This window comes from Trichosurus vulpecula, chromosome 7, assembly GCF_011100635.1.
Source record: "Trichosurus vulpecula isolate mTriVul1 chromosome 7, mTriVul1.pri, whole genome shotgun sequence".
NCBI classification, from domain to species: Eukaryota; Metazoa; Chordata; class Mammalia; order Diprotodontia; family Phalangeridae; genus Trichosurus; species Trichosurus vulpecula.
The window spans coordinates 1,325,415-1,337,428 of NC_050579.1; the positions used below are offsets into that span (position 1 = coordinate 1,325,415).

Consider the following 12,014-nt stretch of genomic DNA (forward strand, 5'->3'; position numbering starts at 1 on the left):
TTCCTTATTCTCCCAGTTAGTAGTACCTTCTAAGATTACCTTCCAGTTCTGTACTGTGTACATCTTGTGTGTACACAATTATTTACATAGTGTCTCCATTAAAATGTGAGCTCCTTGCTATCAGGAAATTTTTTTCTTTGTATCCATAATGCCTAGCACATAGTAAAGTAAAACATTAATACATGTTTTTTAACTGAGTGACTTGTGAAGTAGATTTTTGTCTTTTTTTTTAAATTTAGAACTTTTTAGTCTATTTACATTTATCTCTTATTAAATTTCATATTTCAGCCTTCCAAATCCTTGCCTGTCAAGATCTTTTTTTTTATACTATCATATAGTGTTAATTATGACTCTCACCTTCAAGTCATCTGCAAATTTGATAATCATGACGGCTAAGTAATTGACAACAATGTTAAACTGTACAGAATTAAACAAGGACGTTTGGAGTACTCCACTGAACATATTGACATTGAATCATTTTATGCTACTCTTTGTATTCATCCTCTTCAATACATTTCACTCCAGTATGATTTCTCCGATGTCTAATTTAAAGGCATCTCCTCCCACTGAAGGCTTTCCCACATTCATTACATTCAAAATGTTTCTTTCAAGTGTGAATACTCTCATGTGCAATATTTCCTCTGGCTAAAGCTTTTTTCACATTAATTACATTCAAAAGGTTTTCCCTCTGGTATGGGTCTTCTGATGGATAATAAGGCTTGCTCTCTGAGTAAATGATTTTCCACATTCATTACATGCAAAGGGTTTCTCTCCAGCATGAATTCTCTGGTGAGTAATAAGGCTTGCTCTTTGAGTAAAGGTTTTCTTACATTCGTTACACATAAAGAGTTTCTCACTGGTATGAGTTCTTTGATGGATGATAAGGTTTCTCCTCTCACTGAAAGTTTTCCCACATTCATTACATACAAAGGGTTTCTCTCCAGTATGACTTCTCTGATGGCTAATAAGGCTTGCCCTCTGGGTAAAGATTTTCCCACATTCATTACATGTAAAGGGTTTCTCTTCAGTATGAATTCTCTGGTGGGTAATAAGGGTTCTCCTCTCACTGAAGGTTTTCTCACATTCATTGCATTTAAAGAGTTTCTGTCCAGTATGAATTCTCTGATGTGTAGTAAGGTGTCCACTTTGTCTGAAGCATTTCCCACATTCATTACATGAAAAAGGTTTCTCTCCATTATGAGTTCTGTGATACATAATGAGGCTTATTCTCTGTCGAAAGCCTGTTCCACATTGATTACAAGCAAAAGGCTTTTCTCCAGTATGAATCCTCTGATGGGTGATGAGATTTCTCCTCTCACTGAACTTTTTCCCACATTCATTACAGGGAAAGGGTTTTACTCAAGTATGGATTCTCTGTTGTGTAATAAGGTGCCCTCTCCTGATGAAGGCTTTTCCACATTCACTATAGACAAAGGGTTTCCGTCCACTATGATTTCTCCTGTGTACGATAAGGTGTCCCATCTGGCCAAAGACTTTTCCACATGTACTACACGCAAAAGGTTTGTCTCCAATATGGACACTCTGATGACTCATTAGGCTTCCCTTATGGCTAAAAGTTTTCCCACATGTACTACATGCAGAGGGTTTCTTTCTAGTATGAGCACTTTGATGACTAATTAGGTTTCCCCTCTGGCTGAAAGCTTTCCCACATTCATTACATTTAAAGAGTTTTTCTTCATTGTGAGTTGTGTTGTATTAACATGTCCCTTTTCAGTGGTGGCTTTCTCACTTTGACTATGTGCAAGAGATTTCTTTCTAATATGAATCACATTATGTTTAATCAAGCCTTTTCTGTCTCTGAAGAATTTCCCATTACATTTGTAATGTTTCTCTTCCTTATGAACTCTCTGATGTCCAATATGATTTAATATTTTGCCAAATGCTTTTTCACATTCATTGGGTTCATGTAGCCTTCCTCCAACATGTATTTTATGCAATTTAATTAAGTCTGAGTGGTAATTAAAGGGCTTCTTGCATTTGGTATACTTACAAAGGTCCTTCTGGAAGAAGAATCTATTACTTGTAATTAATTAAGGAAAACCCCTGAAGCTTCTTCCAGGTTTTTTGTATCTATAGAGACCTTTCCCCATAGTCTTCAATGATGCAACAGAATTTGACCCCAGATTAAAACTTCTCCCAAACTTATTATAGTGTGGTACATTCACATCACTAAAAGCTATTCTGGAACTGATTATTATTTTTCTGGATTGCTTCTCTTGGTTGTCCTGTTTCTCTAAATTAACAATACATGCCCTAGGTTCTCTCATCTTGGAATGCCAGGCTACTGTATTCTTTGTCAGTCCTTTCTTGAATGATGCTCCCAGGGAAATAGCCTGCATCAAACTTCAATCTTTGGGTTCAAGCCTGGTCTCCTCACTAGAAGAATCTAAAAAAAAAGTTTTAAAAAGTAATTAGGCACTGATTACAGTACTGAAAGATTCTTTTTTAGAGCAAATTCTAGTTTCTGTTTCATCAGAGAAAATGGTGCTTAATTTGAACCAATCACACAAAATATCGATAAACATTTAAGTGATTATTATATGCCAGGTAATGTGCCCAGTACTGGGACCACAAATAAAAAGTAAAATTAATCCCTCCCCTCAAGCAGCTTATATTCTAATGGGGTTGACATATACACAGATTGATAACGGAGAAGATAAATACTAAGTAGTGGATGGAAGGGGAACATAGTAACAGATGGGGCTTTGGGAAAGACCTCCTGGAGAAGTTGGTACTTGAGCAGAGACTTAAAGGAGCCCAGAGATTGACTGTTTGGGGGAAATGATGCTAAAGACAAGTGAGGTGATAGTAAAAGAAGATCTAATTGCACATGACTAAATGCATTACCTTCCAAGGCATGAGGACGCTTGTATAGGTTATTAAAAACAATACTCAGTAAAAAGCTGAATAATCTGCAATGTAAAAGAGTATAAATCTACAAAAGAAGGAGGAAAACTAGCTCAGAAAATTGCTCATTTAGAAATGGATTCAAATTGAAATAAATGTAGACAAAATTGACATATCTGGAAGATACCAACTGGATAAAACTTAAGGTTCACTGAGACTCCCCCAAATTGTGAAGAAAACAACTAAATCCATTTTCCAGAAGGTGGAGGTTGTTGTTTGTCCTTTGTTCTCAGGGCCAGTGACATTACAGGTGATATTTTAACTTGCAAATGAACTGGATTTAAGTGAGTGTATTTGCTTTGAATTCCAAAAATATTGGGGGGAAAGCAGATTAAACATACAATTTATTGATTAGAAATGGGGTGAACCCCAAATTCAATTCACATAGACCCATTACTGTTAATCAGCAATACTGTAATCATAAGATGATCTTAAAAGCACTCCAAAATTGCATGATGTATCAAATAAAATAATGTGATTTGCATAAGTCTTTTTACAGAAATAAGAAATGACAAAACCCTAAATATGACAAACTGAAAGTGAAAAGAGGTTAATGACATCATTATTTAATGAAATAAGGAATTATCATTTTAAAATACACCATTCTATTTTAATCAGTGACTTAAATAAAGACATTTATGATAAGCCAAAGTAATTTACAAAAGACAGAAAACCAGCAAGTATATCCATCCATCCAAATGACAGGGAGGATTCAGCGATCTAAACCACTGTTAAAACCAACAAACTAAACCAGTGTGTTAAACCTAATGAATGTATAATGGAGATAAGTGTGAACAATTATCTGAGTTCAGAAACTCATTTCTGCAAGTACATAATAGGGAGATGTAGCTAGATAGCAATTCACCTATTTAAAAAAATCCAGGGATTTTTTAGTGAGGTCAGTCAGGTGGCATAGTGGATAGAGTGCCAGCTAGAGTCAGGAAAACTCATTCCCCTGCGTTGGAATGTGGCCTCAGACACTAACTAGCTATGTGACCCTGGGCAAGTCACTTAACCCTGTTTGCCTCAGTTTCCTCACCTGTAAAATGGGATGGAGAAGAAATTGGCAAATCACTCCAGTATCTTTGCCAAGAAAACCCGAAATGGGGTCACAAAGGGTTGGGCATGGCTAATCAACTAAACAACCAAATTTTTAGTGACCTGAAAGCTCAAGTAAAGCATTGTCATGGAAGCAAATACATCTAATATTGTCTCATGCTACCTTAAGTGAAGAAGAGAGTACAGAATGGGAAAACTCAAAGCCCTCTCTTGATCAGACCACATCTATACTACTGTGTACAGTGTTTGAAGCTACATTATAAGATGAATGGTCTTGGATCCCAAACAATCATCAACTAAAGGAACTGGGGATATTTAGCCTGCTGAAAACTTTTCCCCCTCCTCCCCCAAATACTGGACATATGATTGATTTCATCTGTGAAGGGAGATCCCGGTGAGAGCTGGCTAATGCACTAACAAGTTAAACACTTTGCCCAGGGCTATATAGGTAGTATGTGTCAGAGGCTGGACATGAATCCAGGATGTCCGTATTCTCAGGCCAGCTTACTAGCAACTATGTTGTCTCCTGCACAAGATTCATGGGGGGTTCAGTTATCTGAAGGGTTTTCATGCACAAGGGGTATTAAACTTGATCTGTTTAGAATCAAAGTACTAAATCAGGAGAAATGGGTAAAACTGGCAAATAAGCACACAGACTTCCCAATAATTAGAACTTTCCAAAAGTAGGATGCCCCAGGCAAGCAGAGGGTTTCTTTTCACCTGAAGTCTTCAAAAACAATCTGGATTGTCATTTGTTAGCTAGGTTATAGAGTGCATTTTTTTATCAGGTGTGGGTTGGACAATATGGACACCAAAGAGCCAATCCAACTCTGAATTTTTATGATTCTCTGAAAGTGATGTAAATCTCAATTATGGAAAGTTGAGATACACACACACACACACACACACACACACATCTTTTCAAGTAAAGGAAGTAATTATGGAAAATCTGATTATGTAAAAATGAAAAAACCCAACAAAAATAATTATAATCATATATGAAAGTTAAAATTTAAAAATTATAAATCTGTAGAGAAAAGAGAGACCTAGATGTGATCTGTGACCAGTCCAACTCTCAGGATTTATATAAAAGAGAGGAAAATGATGATACGAGGTGGTTGAAAAGGGTCATTGAACAAAAGATCTGGCTGAAAAATTGGGCTTTCTGAACATGGGACCACTTAATAGATGGCAGAAGTATGTCTTAAAGAGCTCACTGACTTAACTATGGCTCTGTAGAGGAGAGTCTTACTACATATCACATCCTTTTATGGGTTGTCAGCAGAGTTTAGACTGCTACTGAAACAGCTGAAACAAGATAAAACTGAGACAGAATGATACACAGCAATGGAGAGTGAAGAGCAGAGATGCAAAGCCCAGCAGAGTCAGTACACCCAGCAGAAAGACATATAATGACATCACCAGAAGACATTTATAATACTACACTACAAGGAAACATGAGATACTCCTTGATGCATGTTTTCTGGATGCATACATATGTTGAAAGCTTGATAGCCCATCAGTATAGGTACCCTGGCTCCATGGGTTCTCTCATATGAACATGCCACACAAGTGATACCTAGGGTAAATCCATTCTTCCAAGGAAGACTGTGTATTTATGGAAGCATTCTATCCAAATGTGAGAGGAGGGAATTCTGTTGTAACTATTACTCTTATAATATTTCCTGACATGCCTTTACTTTTAGCTAAGTGTTGCTTGAGGCTAACTAGTAAAAATAAACACACTAGTGAGGGCTTCTGTGCTACAGTGTGGAAAGGATTATGATCTAATAAATATGTAGTATGTGAGGTAGCTCTAAGGGTGGCAGTGGGTGGTTCAGGAGATACATAGCTAAAGAAAATGATAGGTATAGAACACAACTGTGGAGAGGTAAGAATATTCTTATCTATTTGGAAATAAAACACACCAGCAAATGATAAATATTTAATTATACAGAAATAATTTTTTTCACAATAAGAATCAATATTTCTAGAATAACCAAGAAAAGAAAGAACTGGAGAAAAATGTTTGTCATCAATATTTCTCACCAAAAAAATAACATGCTGACAAGAATAGAAGTAGCATAGTTTAGTAGAAAGACTATTGACTGTTGAGTGAGAGGAGCTGGGTTCAAATCCCACCCCTGACAGTAACTGTATGGCCTTGGGTAAATCACTTAACCTCCATGGATCTCAGTTTACTCAACTGTAAAATGAGGGGGTTGCAATAGAGGGTCTCAAGTCCCTTCCAACTCAAGATCTATTATCCCGGGAATTAAAAGACTTACCTGTACAAAAATATTCCTAGCAGCATTATTGGTTATAGTAAACTAAACAAAACAAAAGCAATATACTTGATGTCTAGAAACTGGGGAAGCGGTGATTTTAAAATATGAATGTAATGGAATATTATTCAGCCAAAGGATGAAAATGGAGAATCAAAAGCCATCCTGGAAGACTTCTAGGTCATGGTGCAGAGAAAGGCAAGATAAGCTGAAAGAGCAGTATATTCACTGACTACGACCATATAGATAAACAGAAACAGCAACAAAGCAATGTTTTACAGACAGGTGAGTTGGCAAAAAAAAAAAAGGAATAAAAAGATGGATGGTGAGGTGGGTAATAGAGTTTGTAATTCAACTTTGGGAGGAAAATGAATAAATATTAAAAAGTTTACACACTGGTATATTTACGGACTATTAGTTTGCATGTCATGCACTTATTTTCTGCTCTTTCAATATTTCTAAAAATCAATATCTACCCATGTAAATTAAATTGAAATTTATAATAAAAAAACAAAACTAATGAAAAGCCTGAAAAAAAGCTTATAATGGCGTTAAAATAAGGGGCATTCATATGAGTGTGCTGCAGAAACAATGAACAAATGAATGCAGAGAAACATGGAAAGACTCCTATGAAATGATATAAAATGAAGTGAGTAGAACCAGGAAATCAGTATACACACGTGTAATTGGAAAGAATATATGCCATAACAGAATCTAAACTGAATGAGATATTATAATGACCAAGCTTGAGCACAAAAAAGAGATTTGAAAAGATACCCTCTGCCCCACTTCCACCATGAGGATGGATTATATAAATAACTACCTAAACAAATATATATATTCATATATTCTGCATATTTATTTTCATATGATATATAATCACATATTTTCTATATATATAGCATATATGAGAGACATATAATAAGACTATTTTGATAGGATGTTTAGAATTACCCCCCAAATTTTTTTTCTTCCTCTTTGCACTTTGCAAGGGGTAGAGGAGAGATATAAAGGAAAATGTGGGTAATGTAAAAACTAAAGAAATACAAAATTTGTAAAAAGATGCCCAAAATATATATGGAATCGACACAGCCTACCATAAATATTGATTCCATTCTGGAGAACGATTTGGAGTTGAGCTACCAGAATAGTCATAACAGCATTTTTGATAGTACCAAAGAATTTGAAGCAAAGTTAATGCTCAGTGAGTGATTAGGGAGAGAATAACTAAAAAAAAAATCATTGTGCATGAATGGAATGGAATGACATTGCATCACAAAACAATAAATGTGAAAAATTCAGAGAACCATGGGAAAACAACTGAACTGACGCAGAGAGAAGTAGACAGAACCAGGAAAACAAAATATTCGATGACTACAACAATATAAATGGGAAGAATAACAGCAAATAAAAACCACACTGGATAGTAGATCAATCTAATACCAAGCTTGGCCCTGAAGCAGAGATGTGGAAATGTCCCAGCCTCCTTTCTTTGCAGTAGTGAGGGTCTACATGTGTTTAACTCTGAGGACACTGTGAGATGCACTGACATGTTCGTTTTCTAGAAATAACCCTCCTCTCTTCAATTTTTATTCTTTGTGACGTTAGATGACTTCCAGGATAAGGGAGAGGTGAAAGACATATTTGAAAATGATGATGTAAAGAGTGAAGAATGCCATCTACATTTTTGGCCATGGCTAATGCATCAACTTGTTTTGCTAGATTATGGCTGTCATAACAGAGGGTTTCAGAGGGCATGATTTGAGATTAATGCCCAAAAAGGGGAGGGGGAGAAAACTGCATCAATAAAGCATTTAAAATAATGCACAGAAAAGAGATTCAGAGGGAGACAAGCACAAGACCTTTGAGGTTAAAGTGTTGAATTTATTATAGATATTTTAAAAAGGAAGCATAATGGACAGAGATCGATGGTTTCATATGCAATCCTCTTATTCTGTTCTTTGCATATGGAAATGTTCATATTTGGTGATGTTTATCAAGCTCAGAAAAACAAAAAAGAAAAATTTACAAGAAAAAGAAAAGGAAGGTGATTTTTAAAAAATCTTTTTTACATTTAATTCAAAAAAGATATGAAGAATTTTTTAAAAAGGGAACACAAAAAGCAACAGCTGTAAGAAAAATTGTGTTTACTCTCTCAAAATTGTAAAAAGGCAAATGAAAACATCTCTAAGATAAGTGAAATCCATTCAATTCAAAGGAAAGTTGTGAAATATAATGCCAGGGACTCAGTGGAGAAAGAGTCATGATTTTGCCCAAATATTAAAGCTACTGAATGATGTAATCATTTTGGAAAGAGCTAGGAAAGGGTCAGGATGGCACCCCTCCAGGGAGGCACCCTAGCTGATTCAGGGAAGGGCTGCCTGCAGTGACACCCAATGACTTATTTTGTACTCACTCACCTGGAGAGGGCCCCCCAGGGACTTCTGGTACCCATTGTGCTACTGGTTTTGCCAACATGGAGATCACGTCCAGTCTGGAAACAGGAATCCCTACATTTTAAAGAAATGAGAGCCAGGGAGAACAATCAGAATTTCATTCTATCCATAAAGAAGCAGACTGAGTGGGTCACTCCCTTCCTTGCATCCCTGCCTGCCCCCTCACTTGCTCCTGGATGGGTTGCTTTTCTACCTTTTCTTTCTAGCCGACCCAAAGGGCTTCATGTTTCCCAGCCTACTGACACCAGCAATTTTATGTTTCCAACAGGTTTCTCATCTCCCAACCCCCCAGGTGCTGCTGCTCCTCCCCAGGAGGTCAGACCTGCCACTGAAGGTCATGACAGCACCAACCCTACCTTGGCCACCTTCACCTCCTATTCCAAGAAAAGAAAGTTAAACAACAGCAGCAGCAGCAGCAACCCAAAAGAAGACTTTGATCCCATCCCTTGTTCCTGCTCCTCCCCACCCCCCAAGAACTCCTCTCTAGCCTCTTGTCCAAGGATTTCAGTTGCTGCCCCCAACCATCACCAGCTCCAGAAGAAACTGCATTTGGTAGACTCCTTGGATTTTATAGGACTTGATGTGAAGATGGCCGAGGAACAGGCATCTTCTTCTTCTTCACCTGGTCTTGCTGTATCTCAGCAGCAGGAACTTAACAAAAACTTATTAATTTCCTCTGTGGCTAAAGGGCACCATGCAAATGAGCTGACCAAAGCACCCACTACTACCACTAGCTTCACCAACAGCAAATCAGGCTCAGCCAAGAAACTGGTGATCAAGAACTTTAAAGACAAACCTATGCCGGAAAACTATACAGATGAAATTTGGCAGAAACTGAAAGAAGCAGTGGCAGCCATTCAGAACAGCACTTCAATTATATACAATTTAGAAGAACTCTATCAGGCTGTTGAAAACCTCTGTTCCTACAGGATTGCTGCAAACTTATATAAACAGCTGAGACAGATCTGTGAAGAGCACATCAGATCCCAAATTCACCAGTTCCAGGAGGATTCACTAGATGGTGTTCTGTTTCTAAGGAAGATAGATGAATGCTGGCATACTCACTGCAGACAAATGTCCATGATTAGGAGCATTTTTTTGTTCCTGGACAGAACGTATGTTCTTCAGAATTCAATGCTGCCTTCCATTTGGGACATGGGTCTAGAATTATTTAGGACCCACATAATTAGTGATCAGAAAGTCCGGAACAAGACTATTGAAGGCATTCTCATTTTGATTGAGAGGGAAAGGAATGGTGAAGCAATTGATAGAAGTTTGCTTCGAAGCCTTCTGAGTATGCTTTCAGACTTACAGATTTATCAAGATTCTTTTGAACAGAAATTTTTGGAAGAAACCAACCGGCTATATGCAGCAGAGGGTCAGCGTTTAATGCAAGAAAGAGAGGTTTCTCAATACTTTCATCATGTCAACAGACGTCTAGGAGAAGAAGAAGACAGACTGATTACCTATCTTGATCTGAGTACCCAGAAGCCACTAATTGCTATTGTAGAAAAGCAACTTCTAGGTGAACACTTAATAGCCATCCTTCAGAAAGGCTTAAGTACCCTTCTAGATGAAAATCAGACTCAAGATTTGACTCTGCTCTATCAGCTGTTCAGTAGGGTATGCAATGGGATTCCTGTTCTCTTGCAGCACTGGATTGAATACATCAAGGCATTTGGCAGTACTATTGTCATTAATCCTGAAAAAGATAAGACCATGGTGCAAGAATTGCTGGATTTTAAAGATAAAGTTGACCATATTATTGACATCAGCTTTATGAAAAATGAAAGGTTTGTCAATGCCACGAAAGAAGCATTTGAAACCTTCATTAACAAAAGACCAAATAAGCCTGCTGAACTCATAGCAAAGTTTGTGGATTCAAAGCTCCGTGCAGGTAACAGAGAAGCTACAGATGAAGAACTTGAGAAAATGTTGGACAAGATCATGATTATATTTCGATTCATTTATGGGAAAGATGTCTTTGAAGCCTTTTATAAGAAGGATTTAGTCAAAAGACTGTTGTTTGGAAAGAGTGCATCTGCAGATGCTGAAAAATCAATGCTTTCCAAACTCAAGCATGAATGTGGAGCCATGTTCACCAGCAAACTGGAAGGGATGTTCAAAGACATAGAGCTATCCAAAGATATCATGGTTCAGTTCAAACAGTATGTGCAAAACCAAAACTTTCCTGTTAGCACTGAACTAACTGTGAATATCTTGACAATGGGTCACTGGCCAACCTACCTGCCTATGGAGGTTCACCTACCAGCTGAGCTGGTAAGACTCCAGGAGATTTTCAAGACTTTTTACTTAGGTAAACACAGTGGGAGGAAGCTTCAGTGGCAATCAACATTAGGACATTGTGTACTAAAGGCAGAATTTAAAGAGGGGAAAAAGGAACTCCAGGTCTCTCTTTTCCAGACGCTGGTGTTGTTAATGTTTAATGATGGTGAAGAATTCAGTGTAGAAGATGTCAAGCAAGCTACAGGAATAGAGCAGGCAGAATTAAGGAGAACACTTCAGTCATTAGCCTGTGGCAAAGCTAGAGTTCTGATGAAAAATCCAAAGGGCAAAGATGTGGAGGATGGTCATAAATTTACTTGCAATGATGACTTCAGACACAAACTCTTCAGGATAAAAATCAACCAAATCCAGATGAAAGAAACAGTAGAGGAACAAGCCAGCACTACAGAAAGGGTCTTCCAGGACCGACAGCATCACATTGATGCTGCAATTGTGAGAATCATGAAGATTAGAAAGGCTCTAGATCACAATCTGCTTCTTTCAGAAGCATATAACCAGTTGAGGTTCCCAGTTAAGCCTGCTGATCTGAAGAAGAGAATAGAATCCTTAATCGATAGGGATTACATGGAAAGAGACAAAGAAAACCCCAACCAGTACAACTACATTGCCTAAAACGTTCATCTCTGAGCCCTTGCTATATCATACACAGGTGCCAGTAGATAAACTAGCCTATTGTTCCAATTAATTGACTTCTTTCCTACTACTGATGGCTGAATGAATGAAAGCCACTTTTTCAGTGGTTTATATGCCCATTTAAAGAGCATGGTTTACATTAAAGAAGAATGCTGTTGAATTCTTTTCATGTTTAGTTGATGACAACAAATTCCTAACAATCGTTCATACTTCATTTGATTTGAGGTCCGTGAAAAGATCCCTGTGGTTGATAGAGAAGTGGAGGACAAAGGGGGTGTAGGGGAGAATGTGTGGATTCCTTTATGCACTATGATTAGGAGGCAAAATGTAAGTTGTGTACAGGAGG

At 37.5% G+C, this 12,014-nt stretch overlaps 1 protein-coding gene across 1 annotated transcript; it reads left to right on the forward strand.

Moving 5' to 3' along the window:
- The first annotated feature begins 8,983 nt into the window (after nucleotides 1-8,983).
- On the forward strand, nucleotides 8,984-11,705 carry LOC118855885 (cullin-4B-like). Its single transcript, XM_036765919.1, has one exon. The coding sequence runs from the start codon at nucleotides 8,984-8,986 to the stop codon at nucleotides 11,645-11,647; it is 2,664 nt and encodes an 887-aa protein (XP_036621814.1). The 3' UTR covers nucleotides 11,648-11,705.
- The last annotated feature ends 309 nt before the right edge of the window (nucleotides 11,706-12,014 follow it).

What these genes read in the sequence shown, in the direction of transcription:
- LOC118855885 (XM_036765919.1), top strand. Translation starts at nt 8,984, where the DNA reads ATGTTTCCAACAGGTTTCTCATCTCCCAACCCCCCAGGTGCTGCTGCT.